Raw genomic sequence first — 18,832 nt, 5'->3', positions numbered from 1 at the left:
CAATTGTTAGAATACCTACACACTGGGGAATGGCATACACAGACATCTTTTTAGGACCTTGCTTTTTTGGCTTAGAATGGGAGGTAGAAAACAGTTTTAAGGTAAAGAGCCAGGTAGCAATTATTTTAGGCTTTGTGAGCTATAGGGTCTGTTGCAACTTATCAACTATGCCATTGTAGCATTAAAGCAGCCATAACAGCAAGTAAATAGTAGGGGTTAGTAGCGTATTTAATAAAACTTTACTTGCACAAACAAATAGCAGGCCACATTTGGCCCACAGACTGTCAAAACCCCTGACCTTGAATGCAATGTTTTCATAAAAATTCAGTGTGTGCTTAGAAATAATGTATAGTCTCCCAATTGTTGTGCTCATTACTTATTTTGGAAACTAGAACAGCACATTAAATTATGCTGTTTAAATCCCCTGACTTATGTATGCCTATATGTGTTTTGAGTCCACTTTATCTATAAAAAAACCCAATGAGGGCAGCCCCGGTGGCTCAGCGGTTTAGTGCCGCCTTCAGCCCAGGGTGTGATCCTGGAGACCCAGGATCGAGTCCCACATCAGGCTCCCTGCATGGAGCCTGTGTCTTCCTCTGCCTGTGTCTCTGCTTCTCTCTCCTCTCTGTGTATTCTCATGAATAAGTAAATAAAATTAAAAAACAAAACAAAACAACAAAAACCCAATGAGTTTAGTTCCTCAAAAACTTCTGCCTATAGACTTCAAATTTCACTTTATAAATTTGAACCTATGTTATTAGGTGCATACAAATTTAGAGTCCTTATTTTTCCTGGGCAATTAAAACTTGTATCATCTTGAAATAATCCCCATGAGCTCCAGTAATAGTTTTTTTCCTCTAGCTATGCTACTGTGAAAATAGTAAAGCTACATCAGCTTTCTTTTGTTTTATGGTATATTTTTCATCCTTCGTTTTCAACCTCTCTATGCCTTTATACTCTAGTTGGTTCCTTATCAACACAGAACACAATTTAAAAGCCTGAGCTTCTTGGGAGCCAAAGCAAATAGGAGATTGTTTACTGAAAAGAAAAAAAAAATGCAGTCAGGTTGCTGGCAGGCTATTTGCTAGTTAAAACAACCTAGATATATCTGACATAGAAGATATTAAACAGAACAAAGGTGTCTTTAAAGGCAGTTTAAAAAAAACTGTAAGGCTTCACAGGCTTACACAATATTGTTTTTTTAATTGGAATTTTATCAGTGGCTCACTGATGACTTAATGACAGCAGCTAATTTGGCTTTCCATCAGTAATAGCTATGTTTATTAGTCTACTGCAACAGGAAGGCAGAAAGAAATGATCAGGGGTTCACAGCAAAGTTGCTCCCTCAACTTACTAGAAGCCCTTGTTTATCCTCCCCTTTGCTCTTTAAATCCCTGTAGTCGGGCAGCCTGGGTGGCTCAGCAGTTTGGTGCCTGCCTTGGGCTCAAGGCCTGATCCTGGATCCCAGGATCGAGTTCCACATGGGGCTCCCTGCATGGAGCCTGCTTCTCCCTCTGCCTGTGTCTCTGCCTCTCTCTGTGTCTCTCATGAATAAATGGAGTCTTTAAAATAAATAAATAAATCAAAAATAAATAAATAAATCCCTTTAGTCAGTGATGTTTACTTAGTGTGGTGTCTCCATCTTTCTGAACCTAGTTGACTGGAACCACAGGGATGAACAAAAGAAGTTTTCAATGTATTAAAGCACTTGTTTAAGGAGGGAGAGGTGTAGGGCCAAAGGTGCCATACAGCCAATGGTAGAGCTAGAACTGCAAGGCAGGAGGCCTTTCCACCCTTCAATTCTTGTCATTAGCTTTCATGACTTTAAGCAGGGCTGAACTTCTCTGGGCCTCCATTTCTTTATTGGAAAATAGGAAAGGACTCCTTTGTTCAAGAGAATGTGGTTTAGAGAGAATAGATTTCTAACAGTGCCTGGCATGTATTAGGGCCTCAACGAGGTGTCCCATAGTTCCCTTCCCTCTGCCCTGAGCAGCTCAGTGGACAACAGCATTCCTCTTAAATTGAGGCTTGCGGAAAATGGCTCTTTTCAAAGGAGATGTTCTGTTATTTCTTCTTTGTTCCCACTCCCACCAGTGACTCTTGGGATTTGAGGCATGCTTTACCTCAGATTTCAAAGAAATGGGAGAAGCAAGACCCTCTTGAGGTCTAGTTCACAGACTAAAGAATCCCAGGGTGCACTTGGTCTTGTCGGAAGGCCAAGGTCATCATTGTTTAAAAATTTCTCCCCTGGCCTTAAGCTACTTACATCCTTGGATTCCCAGGAAGCCACAATGTGGGGTGGGCGGCGGGGCAGGGGGAGGGGGCAAGAGTCCAGGCCTGAGCATCAGGGTGACCTGTTTACAGCTCCACCACTCACCAGTCATGATTTCAGAGGATGGGTCTCTTCTGAGCCTCAGTTGGGACTAATGTCACCGTCTTTGGAACTCTTGTAGGAACTAAAGGAAACAATGTATCCACATTGTATCGACACACTTGGCCAGTGCCCAGCACACAGGGAACACTCAGTGGATGGAAGGCTTTTTTATGCAGGGCTGTGCTGCACCCACACCGGAATCACAAACCCCCCGGTTCACCCACAGCACATAATCACATGCCATTTTCAACAACATAACACTTTTGCAGATAAAAAAGGTAACCCACACTTTCATTTTCTTTATTTTTCATTGATACCGTATGAATACAAAGTTTCTAGAAAGCTACAAAATGTCTACCACTTTATCAAGAAGGCATCAAAATGTGTCACTTTGCAAAGACATGAAAACACCTGCAGGAACTGACACAAAAATAGCATTTTTAGAGTGATGAAATAATTGCACTTAACTGTCATGGATATTAAAGTTATCACACATATGTACCGCGAAAGCTAGAATACATTTTTTTTTTTTACAAAGCACTTTATAAAAAAATTCTCTGCACACAAACCCTATAATTTTCATATAACTATCATACTAAAGATAAATTCACTTTAAAGCCAACACTTAGAACATTTTTTTAAACAAAAAGGTACCAGTACCTAAACACAGACATTAACAAATACAAGAATACTGTACTGCCAAGAGGTTTAACCAAATGCCTTTTTGAAAGTTTCTGCAAATAGTTTAAGAAAACGTGTGTGAGAATTGGCCCCCCCACCCCCATCTCTCCAATCGACCGAGGGGAACCTTATCACCCAGGGCCAGGTTCCCGAGCCCCCTCCCAGCTGCAGTACAATATCAAAGCGACCACTGACCAGATGAAGCGCTTACGTCACAAGCCCATCGTATACACGGGACACAAAGACACCGACTGTGAGAATCCCATTAAGTCATTTAGAACGTGAACAAACACACGTGGCAAAACCAATTTACATAAAATTTAAGCATATTCAAGAATTAAAGGCTATTCGGGTTTCTTTTTTAAACGTCACAAAAATTTTTTTTGTTGTTGTTTTTCAGGCACGTACTGTTTTTGTTTTTTCTTTTCTTTTTTTTTTTTTTTTCCCTTCTCTGCAGGCAAGAGCCTATGGACAAAGGCCTACAGAAGTGAATCTTTCAAGGAGGTAACAGGGAGATGTTTTTTTTTTTTTTTTTTTTTTTTGTTAAGAAGTGCAGTTAATATCTAATTTACACAGTCAAACTAATCACAGAAAATGACTGATCCAAAAATAATAATAACAACAATAAAATAAGAGACCGGTTTCCAATTGATTTATGCCTAGGTTCTGTTAACCTCTCAGAGACAGGGGAAGGGAAAACCATCTCGTAATGGAAGGCAGACGAAGGAGTCTACCTGAGCGAGGTGGAATCTCCTGGAATCTGACCCCATTTAATGAGGAAAGAGGGAACATAAATGCCATTGCAAATAAACTAAGACGATGCAGTGTGGCGTGGGACTCACCCCATGCGAATTCACAAAGAATAAAACAAGCTACAGCCTCAGGAAGTAGGACAATAAATACCAATATTTCATCTCAGTTAATGGTGCAGGACTTCAGCGAAACTACCCTCGCAATGCAGTAAATTTTAAACACAAAAACCTTCATTCTGAACAATATAAGCAATGAGCTTATGAGAGAAAACTATTGCCAAACAAAGCACAGTAACAGCTGAAAAGAGAAGCAGATGAACAAGTATTTGATTCATTTCTGCCCGGGTGCGGTACAGCACTGACAGGGGGCCTCAACTCAAGCGGCTAACTACCGCTCGTGTTAGCTCATTTTCGTTCTCACCATTTGATTTTTTTTTCCTTGTAGAATTTTCTCTAAATACTCACAACTTGGTGTGGATAGAAATCACTCCTGAAATTTCAGAGCCCAGACAGGGTAATCTTAAAGACACCAGGGACAGACGAAAGAACGTAACGCATTAAGAGTTCAGAGGCTAACTTTCAAAGATGTCTCATGTCATTCTGAAGTCTATATTGGTAAAGGACAATTTTTTTTTTTTTTCTCCTGGCTTTTGTTTGGCTGGTGTTTTCGCCTTCTGGTCCTTTCCACTCCTCTTCCTTACCTCTATCAGTTTTCCCAATCTACACAAGGTTTGGATAAAAGCCAACAGCGGACTCTTAAAGGGCTGCCCTTTGGAGGGCTGGACCATTCTTTGAAAATGCCGAATTGTGAATGGTGCTCTTTGGAAGTTTCTCATAGCACATTCGTACACAACACTCAGAGTCAACGTTTTCGCCGTTGAGAAGAACACTTCGATTGTAATGACCCTAACTCATTTTTTGTTTTGTTTTGTTTGTTGTTCTGCGCTGGCATCTCAGTTTGAGGCTTCCAACTTCCAGAAGTGGTGTCACTGCGCAAACCAGAGAAGCGCGCGCTGTCGTCTGCATGGACAGGAGAGCCTCCACGGAGACTGAACACGAACACGAGGGGAAGGACAGCGCTGTCCACCGGCCGGAGAGTCTGTCGTCTGCGTGGCAGTCCCCTGGCGCGGACGCAGGGCTGGGGGGCGGGCGGGGGCCCCCGGGGGCGCGGACACGGGACGCAACAGTTCCCGGGGGCCGTCCTGCCGCGCCCTGGCGGACAGAGGCCTGTGGTTGGTTACTCATCCTGGTAAACCAAAGGCATTACGGTGATCTCAGAATATTTTTGGTCTCTCTACACAAATTATCGTTATATGGCAGCACTTTTCTAAGCTGGAATCTCAAACCAAAGGCACTTCCATGCTAGAGCGCAGAAGATTCATAAATAGCTAAGTATTTGGTCGTGAATTTCGAAGGCAACTTTAAAAGTACAATTTGCTTTTCATAGTAAACCACAAAGTTGGAAAACCTTCCGTTTTGGTATATACGTTTGAGAGTGCGGTCAAGAACCGACTGCCGTTCAGTTTCCGATTTTCGACCAGGTGGGTCGGTTCCCTAGAGGGCTGGAGAAAATTGGGCTTACAAAAGAGAAATGAGAACCGTTTTTTGTTTTTTTGTTTTTTGTTTTTGTCTTTTTTTTGCCTGTGCGGTTTCCAATACGGGGCCAATCAGTAAATGGACGCGGAGGGCTGGGTAGGACTAGGAAATCACTAAGGCACTGCTTACTGGAACGCTTTGGCAGCTCTGAATTTAAAACTCCCTAAAAAAAGTAACAGTAGTAAGAGAAATGCTTCCAGCTTACAAAAGGGCTCACAGTTCCGAGGCAGCCTTTTGCACTGCACACCCTACACGCAACGTCTCAAAAGATTTAAGGCTTTTCAGAAATGACATGTGCAGGGCTTTGCCACAGAAATATCAACATAAAGAAAGAAGCAATGCAGACATATGCTCTCAATGTCACAGGTGTGAACACCAACACACAGAATTGGTTCTACCCTTCGTCAGGACAGGTGTAGTGTACCAGACAGAGCATATACAAACTTAGACAAATTATATGTACCTGGTTTGTAAAATTGACTGTCATCTCAAGACGATTTAAATAATTTATGGTTGTACAAAAACAGACCGCTAAAGCCACTACAGTATCGAGACCTAAAGAAGACTTGGGTTTAAGCCATCTGGGGGCTTGTAACACCAAGTGCTGGGAACAGGGGCTGCTTTTTGGCTGGTCTGAGTGTGGGACTTTGCTGCTGGGATGCTTAGCAGATAAAAATTGGACTCAGAGTCTGTGGCGGGTGAATTGTCTTCAGGGTAAGCGAAAAGGCTCATCAGCTTTTGTATCTGCTTTGTGGGTGCCTCGCGTAGCTCCCGTCAGACCCGAGGCTCCGTGGGAGAGGCGGCGTTGGCATCGGGGTGATGCCGTGCTCTGGCCGAGGTGGGGGGGGGTTCTTAGGTCTCCCTCTGTCCTCTGCTCTGAGCCGTGCACACCTTTGTAGGCATCATTTAGGCATGAGCACCAAAGTGGACCAAACTCCACCGGGAGAGGCCGAGGGTTAAGTGGCGAGGTCCCAGAGCCTCACCTTTACTCTGTCACTAACCAGCTGGGTGACTTTGGGCAAGTCACCTCCCTGCTGGGCCCCAAATTTCTCATCCACTAAATGAAGGAGAATAGATTGTGCTCTCTTTTAGCTCAATAAATAAAGGAAAATCTATCAGCCCTCTTCCAGAACTGGTCCCTCTCTCCTCCATCCTTAAAGGTGCAGCGTTCCAAAGGCTTTTATAAATTCTAAGAACAGCACTGAGTGTAGGGCAGAGGGCAGAGGAAGACCAGAGGAAGTTTACCGAAATGATGAAAGCTTTGACAATGAGTCCCATAAGCTCATGAGAATAATGAACACAGCTGGAACTTCTTTTAAAGCTGGTAAACTTAAGGAATGAAGAGCAAATCAGAGGCACCTTACACGGGTGAGCTGATTGTGGGGATGATGGTGACCAGCTGTTCCCAAGATCCTCAAAGGATGAAGGAATACTCTGCAGCAGGACAGACTCTGCTGTGAAAGAGGCTCTGAGCGGGAAGAGACCTGGACGTAATGTCATTTGAGTAACATTCCTACCTGCCTCTTAACGAACTGAAACAAGGCTCCTAGGATAGCAAAGGGAAAAAGAAAATCTCAAATATGGTTGTGACCTGTGAGGTCTAGGGCAGTGGTTCTCAACTGGGGCGATATTGTGTTCCGTGGGGCATTTGGCAACATCTGGAGATATTCTGGGTTGTGGCAACAGCAGGGAGGGTGTGAGAGAGGCCAAGGGTGTTGCTATACCTCCTACAATGCACAGGATCGTCTCAGCAGAACAAAGGACTGCTCCCAACCATCAACAGTGTAGACGCTGAGAACGCCTGGCCCAGAGAAGTTTAGACCTTCTGGGATTCCAGAATCTGTCCTGAAGAAGTCCTGATGGTAATTTTAGGTCTTTTGCTAAGATGGAAACGAATGCCAACAGACCAGAGTCCAGTTCTTCCGCTCCTCCCTGTGTGGGCTGGGGAAGATGGGCCTCCAGACTCTAGTAAAAGTATGAGATGTCCCTGACTCAATGCTGGTAGTACAGGGTCACCAGGATATCTGGTATCTGAAAGAAAGCAATAAGGACAGAGGCCTGGAAAGGCTTTTTTATGGTTTGGGAAGCTTTATAGATGAAGGGAAAAGACTGCTATCAAGGATGAAAGACCCAAGACAGATTTGGATTAGGTGCTACAATACAAATCCCACCCCAGCACCTAATTTGGCAGACACACAGAGAGGGCTAAGGGTTTGGGTAACTGGGATCAGAGGTTAAGAGAGAGAAACAGTCTGCCCTGGAGAAAATTGTAGAGGAACAAGACAAGAAGTAAATTTTTTAAGGCTCTTAGAAATGTTTTGAGAGCAAAAAGCAAACCTCCAGGTTGTTCTTGTAAATACCCCAAACTTAGCTAGGAAGGCATCTGGGGGATGGGGGCATAGCCTGCCTGGGGTATGCCCATCTCTGGAGCCAACAGAACCGCCCTGTAGGGGCTCTTCTTGGGTGTATTTGTGCTTTGAAAAGTAAATCCCGAGAGCCCTCCCGGCAGCACAGAAGAGCTCCATCCCTGCGTGGGAATGTGAATCAGACCAACTTCTCTCCCGGAAGTTCTGGGATGGCTCTGGCCATAGAAGATCCTTTACACCCCTTCACTGGGTCCTGGCCCTGGGAGGGAGGGGTTTCCCTTGAGGAAAGATGCAGGTGACAGGAGCAAAAGAAACATCCATAGGAGGGGTGACCAAGAGACGTCATTAAGTATGATGACCATGGAAGAAGCTTCAGTGCCTGGGCGGAAGGCCAGATGGAAGGGCAGATGAGTAGGGCAATCCTTCAAAGGCCCACTTAGAATCAGAGAATAAACGTTAGTTTCTTTGCAGAGGGAAGACAGACATCATCCTACCGGCCTATCTGAGGGATGTGTGTTCCAAATGGGAGTTTTGCACTTTCTTCTCTGGTCTTCCCAGGAACCAGTGGCATGAGTTTGGGAGAGGTCAGGCTTGGTCTGGTGTCCTCCTATTTGCCACAAGCCAGCCACACACACCCTAGTGCTCATGACCACCAAACACTCTAATCAATGTGCCAGCAGGGTCAGAGCAGGTAACGGGACAGGGAAAGGGGTAAGTTCCTTGGACGTGAAAGAACAAGGTAATCATTTTCCAGCTTGATGAGAAAGCCTTGGTAGGTTTCACGACTTTACAAAACTTATTCCACGTTCTATCGTGTTAACCCACTCCTGGGAATTATAAAAAATGTCACTTTCCTCCGGGAAGTTGGGGCATATACCCTGTCTCCTTCCCAATGAAGCACTTATGGAAAGAACCCAAGACATGTGGCCATTTCAAACCGACTCTGCCTGGGTGATGCTTTGGAATATTTTGGGTTGGAAAGTTGAATTTCTCCTGGGAAGAGAACCTCCCCAAACAAGTCTGTTTGGAAGAGTCCGAGAGAGCACTGGGCCTCTCAAAGCTCAAACAAGAACTGTGACTTATTGAGAGACATTGAGGAAACAGATGTCCTTAAAGAATATATCTAGATCTATGGACGCAGACTGCGATATACATACATATCAGCACCGAGCAAACTGAGTGACACTGAATAGATGTTCAATAAATAGGTGTTTAATAACTATATATGTATATGTGTGTGGATGTACACACAAACACATAAGTACACATACAGTTATAGCAGGTTAATATGCGTGCTGGTTCACCAGAAATAATTTATCCACAGGCTGGTGAGGATGCTTGCAAGTTTCTGGGGAGCAGAGACGCTAAAACTGATGAGCCTTTTACTTGTTTGGTTGATGAAATTTCTCCCAGCCACAGGATTTTTCTATACTTTGCAGCTCACAGTGCAGTATTCAATGCCAATTTTAAATTTTTGTTATTAAATTTCAGTGGTTCAAACATTTACTCATCTTAGTAAAAAATTTGGTTGTCCATATAAAATATAACTGCACACACAAGACTATAAACATTGTACGTTTAGATTTTCAGTATTTATCTACTTATTGCAAAAAGAGCCATCTTCTTTTTTCATTAAATAATCATCACATTAGTACAATACAATTTTATATTTTTTAAATATACTATATATGTTAAGGATAAGGGGTGAAGTTTTCTTCCTTTGTAATACCTGTTCAAGAGTTTAATGGATTAAGAGATTAGTTTTAACCTTGAGAGAGAGAGAAAAAAAAAGTACAAATTTGTCTCATTAGAATATTTCTACCAAGCATTTAAGGCTATATTTTAACATTTGGTTTCAAAAAGAAAGAAAAGTTTCATTTAAAAAATAATTTAGTGAATTACATTCTTTCATAACTTCCACCCTAATTAGTTACAAAGATAAGTCTAAAGATTCTTAGTTTTGTGTACTAATTTACATTTATATTTAAAGATTAATTTTACTTGTATCTTAAAACAAGAATTTTATGTTGGAAAAAAAAAAAAAGAACTAAATACATTTGTATAAAGGCTGTAAATGTCCCATGGCAAATGCTCTGTCTCAAATTTTTTTCTACCACAATTAGAAATAGGTCTCTGCAGACAGAGACCCGGGTTCTTAAGGATCACCTTTCCCGAGGAATTGTGGGCCGTGGATCTAAAGAACACGTAGAAACAACTCGATTTCTCTTTTTACAACTGTACCAGAACTTCACAGCTACAATGATAGTAGGAACACATGAAAAAATGACTTCACTCAAACAGGATTTAGAAAAAGTCAGGGTGACCTCAGGGCCAGGGCACCCCCCTGCGTGGTGAGGTTTACAGTCATTCAATAATGGAGAGAGTGTGTGTGTGCGCACATACGTGTGTGTGTATATACAGATATCTATATATATAAATAACCATGTTCAGTCCTTTACAAGCCTGTAAATATGATGCTGTGCTCCATGTTCACTATTTGAAACTTCAAATACACAGGCCATGCAGAGGAGAGTTTCTTGTGTATCCCTGTTTGTTACCACCTGTTAAAAAAAAAAAAGTATATATATGTACATATACACACAGAGAGAGAGAGAGAGAGAGAGAGAGAAACCCACACGGATGAACACACCGCCCACCTGTGCCACTAGGACTTGCCTGGAGAGGAACCATCTGAAGCCCAGCAGGTAGACTGCTGGCGATGCCCCAGCCTCCCTCTGCTCCCTCCAGCACAAACTTAGGGTACTTATGGGTCCGACTTGAACCCTATCTGGACTTAGTTACCACGTGTAAGAAATTCCTTAAGGACAGGGTCTCACCCATAATCGGAGCCCACAAGAATTCGTATTTTTTGGGAGGGTCGATTTCGAGAATTCTGTCCCATGCGACAGTCATTTATCCCAGGAATTGCCTCCTAGCTTACTCCTAAGCTCCTACTAGATTTGTTTCACAGCAGCCCAGGACAGACGTGAGCCCCACGAACACCTGGCTCAGCGCTGTTAGCCAGCCGTGCTGGGACTCCGTGAAATACACGCCGTGCAAGGCACTGTGGCAGGGTCACGTCAAGTGACCACTCTTTCAACTTACGCAAGGCTTTTACCTTTTGAAATGAGCTCTGAAATGTTCACGTGCTTCCCCTCTTGGCTCAAGACTGTGGACTCCAGCTCTCTCCTCCTCGTGCCCATGGGCCTAGCCTGCATTATCTTCGGAGGCGGGATCTGACCCAGGGCGCCGTGGCCCCTGCCCACCTCCCAGGGCCATTCTCAGAAGGAACTTTCTAAAAGCAGATCTAGCCCAACTGCCCAACAGCTTCAGTGATACTATTATATGTGGTTTCTAGACAGCTCAGTCTCTTCAAACCCTGGGAATCTGAGGGCCTAGCCCAGTGCGTTGGCATGGGGTGTGGGGGTGTGTTCCCTGCCCTGTCAGGCTGTTTCACTCATTCCGTGTCCCCTACCCTCAAGGCATCCAAGGGTAGGGTCTCTGCCTGAAGAATAAAGATGCACACACTTATCATTTTCCCATCAGAGCACACAGTTCGGTCTGTAAGTACACCTAGATTTGTGTGATTTAAAAAAAAAAAAAAAGCCCACGTGAGCTGTCAGTTCCTGAAGAACAGGGACCGTGCTTCCTAGTGACACGCTTGGCACTCCAGTTTTTTTTTTTTTCCACAGTTGTTTATACATTTGCTGAATGGATGGCAATCGACAGAACAGCCAACATGTAGTGACTGCTTAGCACGCATCCACTCGGTCTTAAATGCTTCACACACATCATATCATACGTGTTACAGGTCTGTGAGCAGGTGCCGTTATCAGCTCCTCTTTGGCAGAGAGGGAGGCCGTGTGTGTGTGTGTGTGTGTGTGTGTGTGTGTGTGTGTGAGATTAAAGGTTATAGAACTGTCAACTAGGGGATCCCTGGGTGGCTCAGAGGTTTAGCGCCGCCTTCAGCCCAGGGTGTGATCCTGGAGTCCCGGGATCGAGTCCCACATCGGTCTGGCTCCCTGGGGGAAGCCTGCTTCTCTCTGCCTGTGTCTCTGCCTCTCTCTGCGTGTCTCTCATGAATAAATAAATAAAAATCTTAAAAAAAAAAAAAACCTGTCAACTAAGAATCCCAGATCTGATTTCAAAGACCTGTTTCCTAACCATTAAGCCATGTTGCTCTAGACAAATGAATTGGTACAGTAATCAGTTCTCTCCCTCCCCCTCCACCCCTGGGTAATAAAGATTTTATTCAATACCTACCTGCTTTCCTGGTCTTACTTCCTGCCCCTTCCCTCACAAATCAGAGACTCCAAGCATGCAGGCCTTTTGTCCTGGACACCTCCCTCCCTCTCTTCCCATGGGCAGGAAATGCCATGTCCTGCTGCTTTTACCTCCCCAATGGTTCTTGAATCCATCCCCTTCTGCACTGCCAGGGCCCAGAGCAGCACCCAAGCGCCCGGACCCCCCTGCACCAGGGCCCTCCCCACCCCCAGGAGCCGCGCTGGCTCATACTACTCCCAGGGGTACACAGCAGCCACAAAAAACCTGTGAGGAGCAGAACTCTGATAACATCACTCTCTGGCTTAAAAACCCTGGTGGCCTGTATTCAACTTCCAAACTGTAGGGTGAAGAGAAAACCTGCCCTCAAGCCTCCAAGGCCCAGGAGACCCTGCCCCACCTGGCTGTTGCTAGCCGGCCAGCTCGCTGCTCCTTGCTCACGCTCTCTCCACGCCAGCCACCCCACCCTATTTCCAGTCTTCCTGCTTGTCTGCCCACCTGCAGTGCTTTTCTCTACCCTCTCTTCCTAGTCATCTGGCAGGGATGCCTCAACTGTTTCTTCCTGAGGGAAGCCGCCTCTGACCTCCCTCACCAGGTCAAACGCTCTTGTCACACGGTCTCTCGGCACCATGTACCTTCCTCTGCCAGCCACCTGCCACTGTTGGTTTGTCTCCTTTTTGTGATGGCTTGGCAAATACCTGCCTGCCTCAGACGCCTCCACGACGGCTGCCCCACCCCCAGCTAGTTCACACCCCAACACCTGACACTTAAGAACACACTCATGGAATGGCCCTTTTCTTGCTAAATTTGAAAAATACCTGTTTATCCATCAACACCAAGTAAATACCATCTTTTAACATCCCTGGGAATCCCCCCACTTCAATCCAGCCACAGTTATGTAAACTATCCTGTACGTCCAGGTGTCTGTTTCTCAAGAGGACCACAGCCACGTATTGTACAAATGTATTGTAACCATTTATTTACAGGCTTCTTTCCTCATAGCAGGCCAACATTTACGATGGGATAGGCATTGTGTTTTATCTGTAGTGTTTTCTGGCAGCTAGTCCCATGGTTTAGCTGAATGAATGAAAATATTCTCAACAACCTTCGAGGTGGCGTGCACAGACCCGGGCATTCTGTTTGTAAATGGAGGAAGAAACGGAGTTTACAGACTTTAAATAACTTACCCAAGCCCAGGTCATAGAAATAGAATTGGGTCCTAAACCCCAGTCTTCTGGTTCCATGATCATGAAATATCCTGCGAAGTGTCTTTCCTATTTTTAAGTCTTAATTTATGTCTATCACTAGCTCTGTGACCTCAGGTAAGCCTACCATCCCTCATCCGTAAAATGGGAATAAAGATGATCGCAGAGTTCTGCAGTGAGAATTTCATAACATTTACAGAAGATTTATTAGCACTGTGCCTGGAACCTCTCTGATCAACCTGACCTTCTTGCAAACTCTCTAGGAGAGACTATGTTCTATTTATCTTTCTCCTTTTCCTTTTTTTTTTTTTAAAGTAGGCTCCAGGCCCAACACAGAGCTTGAACTCATGACCCTGAGATCAAACGCCACATGCTCTACCGACTGGGCCAGCCAGGGACTTCCATGTGGCCAAGTCTAATCCTAGACTTCCCGATTAAGAGTCAAAAGAAAAAAAAAATGTTTCTAGAGAGCTGTATGTATGTCTGAATACAACTTCCAAAGGCGACAGGAATACTTGATCTATAATTTAGTTACTGTGGTCCTCAGTCTGTTTGCATATTGTCACTAAGGCCTCACATTTACAGGTTCACTTCAATCTCTGTTATCATCCCGATGAAATCAGAGTCTAGCTCACCAGCCAGTAAGGTCTGGACTTGATCTTTCTGACACAGGCTTTGTAACCCAATACCGAGTAAAATATCTAGAACTGTATCCAGCAGCTGCCTACTTCTGAGGAAGAGCTGGAAAGTACTATTTCTCCTTTCATGATCAGTGAGACTTGACCCTCGTAATCCAGGAGTGCTGGTTTAATTTCAGTTCCTCTAAAAGCCAAAATATTATTTCTAGCAGATATTTATTGAGAGCTACTGATTCTTCATAGCAAAGGAATTTCTCTAGTTGCTTACTGATACGTTTTGGAATTAATTTAATGTTCTCTGGACATTTGACTGCTTGAAGTCACATGCTCTGAAGGAGCACTACTGATTTGGTTTCATGGATTTTGTGGCTAACAGATGCCTTAAATTTCTTCCAGGCCTTGTTTTCCTCAGCTACGCTCTGCGAGGTAGGGTTAGGGAATGAGGCATATTCCTTAAAATGCTCAAGCAGACTCAGAACTGGTTTGTAAGAACAGCTAAGACTGCTTGAGGGTGGGCTGGCCATTCACTCAGAGAGTTTGGGTTAATTCCTAAGGCTATGAACTGTCTGTCCCTCCCAAGGGATGAGACACTCATTTTCTGCCCATCTGAGTACAAGAGTCACCTTTGGAACTAGCAAGAAACAGCTGTGTGACAGGTACCTGCCCGCACCCCAAACCGTGAACTGCTCAATTTTCACTAACGACCATTAAAGAACAAGACACTAATACATTTAATACTTATTAAAGAACAGGTTTTCCAAAGTTTCCCCCAGATTGCTAGTTTCTCATGGACACGGCTGAGAATCTGCTGAGAGACTCTCGCGGGAATAAATGAAAAGCACATGCAAAATCGTCTGCCAAGTTTTTGCCCGTCACGTGTCTGGGAACTCTTGGGACTCCCTGCAGCTCATTCAGCTATCCCCTATAGCAGTGGGACTCCATCTCAATGACCCGGGGACCTATAAAAATGAGACAAAAACCGTGATGCTGGGCGGGCCCCACTTTCAGGTATTCTGGTTTTATTTATCTCAGCTGGGGCCCAGGCCCCAGAAATTTCAAAAGCTTCCTGGGTGAATCTGATATGTAGAAGCATTTTAATTTTTAAAGTTTTACTTATTCGGGTTTTTCTACTGGTGTGAGGAAACTGGCTCCCACTGGCTCTTGAGAGTTAAATATGAAGAAATTTCGTAAGCTGGACAACGACTGGTGCCTTGAAGTTGACCTTGGAAGTGTATGTATACCATGGAAATGAGCAAATGCTAATATATCAGGGTGTTGAGGGGAGGTTGAGGGACAGGTTTGTTCTTTTTCTTTTTAAAGTAGCATACCACTGATTGAGAACCCTGATTCTCAATGGATCCAAAGCCTCTGGAGCCCTGATCTCAATGGATCCAAAGATCTTCTGTTCTAAGTACTCTAGTTCTGAATCCTAATAACAGATGAACAAAGCAGGGCTTCAGAAGACTGAATACTTGACCATGATACTGGATATCATCGTTACCCCCTTTTAGCAAAACTTTCCAAGTTTTGTTTTGGCATTTTTCCTTCGGTTAAATCAAAGAATGTTAATTTTTTAAAAAATGAGCCTTATGAAACCCATTACTACGTATTTTATAGGCAGATTTTTGAGGACAACCCTGTTTATATAACCTTACCAGGTCTCCAAATGAAGCCCCTAAGAGAAATCGGTTTTAAAGTTAAATATTAGGGGTCCCTCCTCTACTCCCTGGCATTGTCCTGGGGGTAACTGGAAACTTCTCCCACTGGGACCCTGACTACCACTGCTTTCACTTTCCCTTGAACTGTCCAAGTTTGGACCATACTTTTCAGTCTATTGAGAGTATTTCCTGGGCATGACATTCTCTTTTAATTTGTGTTTCTTGTGGTGCTGAGGGTTTGCCCTTTGCTATTTTAATGTCCGTTATTTCCTAGAAGGCCTTGCAATCCATCGTGAAATGAGTCAAAGATGAACCCACGGACTGTTTTGGTCCCATCGCGATCTGCATACTGTGCTGCTGGGACTTCCATGTGGCCGACACAGGAAAGACCTCGGCAACTATAAAAAATATAAATGCCTGGCTTCTATCCTCAGACATCCTGATTTCATTGATCTAGGATGCAGCCTTGGTGCTGGGCTTTTAGAAATTCCTAAGTTTTTTAAAAGTTCTCTGTGCCTTTCTAACATGCAGCTGAATTTTACCCACTTGAATTCCAGTTTTCTCAAGCTTAGAAAAGCTTATTAGCCCCGCCACATGAGACCCTGTCTCGTCTACAGACTCAAGTGCAAACAGAGCCCAAGCTTGCCCTGGCCGCTGAGGATTCAGATGGTGACCGACCACCAGCTCACGCAGCATCCCTACCTGGCCACCTGCCTGTCCCTCCCCACCAGCCCCAGACTGTGTCTGCCACAAGAGGAAAGAGGCAAAACAGTTACCAATAAAATTGTGAAGTTTTCCAAAACACTGTTCATCATATATTTCTCTGGTAAGTGTTTGAGCTTGTGGATGAAGTTTATCATATATTCACACATCGGGGAGCGGTTTATTCGGTACACAAACCGGCCGTTCTCAAACCTTGCATACTCCGTCTGTGAGGGGAAAAAGGAGTTGAGCACATTTACACTTCTGACTTCAAAATACATGAAAAAGCTATTGCTGCCTGCAAAAGCATTTTTCCTTTTTCAACACGAATCATCTGCTAAGTGCTGTTCTATTTACATAATTAAAAAAAGAATCCCAATGCCAAACTTAATGCCATGCTCAGCAATCCATTATTTTTCTGCAAACGAAAAAAGTGGAAACAGGATAGCTATAAAGAAGGGTTGTCTAGGTCAGAAAGAAATATAATCACCTACTTAGTGATTTTCTGCCTGGAAATCTGGGAGAGCGGGCCCAGTCAACTACAATTCTTCAAGGAGCCCAGAGAAAATCCTCCTCTGCTGTTAATACAGGCCTCACAGGCCAACGACCAAGGCAGCTAATTTCTCTATCTCAGGAAAAACAACTTCACAATGATCACGAGCTCCTGACTGGGAGTTATTTATGTTTTTAATAAACACGGAAAAGAAAGAAAATACTGGTATTGAAGATTCCCCAGAAGCACTCAGAAATAACACACCCCCTAGGTAGCCTTGGATCAAAGAGTACGAATTAAAAAGGAAATTACAAACTATCTCAAGAGTAATGAAAAGGAAAATACTTGACATGAAAATTAGGGGACACGACGAAGCTATACTTGGAGGAAACTTAACAAAGCAGTTTCATTGAGTTCATCATGAAAGATCAACAATTACAGAACCAACCACGTCTTAATTTTTTTTTAAAACCCACAAAATAAACCCAAGTTACAAAGAAACCAAAAGAAACCAGGAATAGGAAATTAATAAAGATAAAAGCTCAAATCGATGTTAACAGAAATAAAAAATGTGGACTAAATAAATTTAAAAACTGGTTTTTTAAAAAGTCAAAACAAAATCAAGCCTTCACAAGCTTAAGAGAGAAAAAAGACAAAACCACAATTACAGTAGAAACTGGGAGATTTGTAAAAGGTTACTTCATATAACTCCAAGGCAAAAAAAGACAAGAAAGAGTCTGATTCCCCAGCAAAATATGAATTACTAATACTGAACCATGAAGGAGAAAACTTGACAAGGTCCATTACTGTGGAAATGGCCAAAAAATTTTTCAGAGACTCATCATGGAGAAAGGTACAAAGACCAAACAGTTTCATCGCTGAGTTTTATCCAACTCTTAAAGAACAATTATTCTCTCTGTGTTACACAAACTAGGCCAGACCGCAGGAAAAGGCAGGTGTCCCAATTCCTTTTATGAAATTGATGGATATAAAGAAATTAAAAAAGGGACAGACTAGTCACTTAAGAGATGCAAAGATCTCATGTCGACTAGTAAAGAGAATATATCAGTGAGTTCAAAGTAGGACTTTCCTCAGGAATGCTGTGGTGGCTCCTGTATAGGACACATTGAACTCATGTCCATAAATTAGAGGAAAATCATACTAAAAGATGCTGAAAAGGCATTTGATAAAATATTGCAGGGTTGCTAATAAAAATCCTAAGGACAACAGGAATAGAAAGAAAGCAGTTAGATATAAAATAAAGATTATTTATAAAATCCAACAGTAAATAAAATCCAGAATGGCAAAACACCAAAACCATCTCTATGGACAGCGGTAACTACACAGGGATACTCACCATCCTACTTCTTTTTATGACAGTGATGGAGGTTTTAACAAACGGAAAGAAGGAGAAAATAATCATAATAGGAAAAGTGGCATAAACATTGGAAAAGAAGAGATAAAGTCTTCTCTTTTTGCTGCTATGACTATATATATAGAAAAATCCAAGAATCTAGGGGAAAAAACTAGAGATAAGATGGCCAGATAAAACATATATAAGCAAAAACCAAGAGTGTTTCTCTATTCTAGTAATTAAGATCTAGAAATTGGAACTGCATTAATAAATTACATAATATTTAGAAATATATTTAACAAAAAGGGCATAACCCTGTATGTGAAAACTATAAAATCTTATTAAGATAAATGAGATGGAAATGCAAATAGGTTCTCGATTGGAAAGATTCAATATTGGTAAGGTATCAATTTATCCCAGAATAAAATCTAAAGTTAGTAGAATTACGATTAGATTGATCAAGCAAGGTTTTTGGTTTTCTTTACTTTTTTTTTTTCTTTTTATAGTGATTTCATCTTTTTGGGAGAATAAATGCTGGTCACCAGCCTAGAAAATATATGGAAAAGAAGAATGGCCAGATTGACTTGCATCAGGAGACGTAAGAATGTACCATAAAGCCACTGTAATCAAATCAACGTGGTCCTGGGACATGCACAGATAAAGCAGAGGGTGGAATCAGAGAGACTCCAGGAATGGCTCCCAGGACAGGTGGTAACTTAAAGGGGACAGATC

At 43.0% G+C, this 18,832-nt stretch overlaps 1 protein-coding gene across 7 annotated transcripts in view; it reads right to left on the bottom strand.

Moving 5' to 3' along the window:
- Positions 1-2,653: 2,653 nt before the first annotated feature.
- The window catches only part of TEAD1 (TEA domain transcription factor 1), a 269,759-nt gene continuing 253,580 nt past the window's right edge, over positions 2,654-18,832 (bottom strand). For all 7 annotated transcript variants that reach the window (XM_038569059.1, XM_038569061.1, XM_038569063.1 and 4 more), the window contains 2 exons: positions 16,328-16,480; positions 2,654-10,330 (listed from right to left, as the gene is read on the bottom strand). In XM_038569059.1, coding sequence (XP_038424987.1) covers positions 10,217-10,330; positions 16,328-16,480 — 267 coding nt within the window. In that variant the 3' untranslated portion in view covers positions 2,654-10,216. The remainder of the gene's footprint in view (positions 10,331-16,327; positions 16,481-18,832) is intronic.

Source organism: Canis lupus, chromosome 21, assembly GCF_011100685.1.
Source record: "Canis lupus familiaris isolate Mischka breed German Shepherd chromosome 21, alternate assembly UU_Cfam_GSD_1.0, whole genome shotgun sequence".
Taxonomy (NCBI): domain Eukaryota; kingdom Metazoa; phylum Chordata; class Mammalia; order Carnivora; family Canidae; genus Canis; species Canis lupus.
Note: the sequence above shows the minus strand (reverse complement) of the source record. Positions and strands in the feature narration are given on the sequence as shown.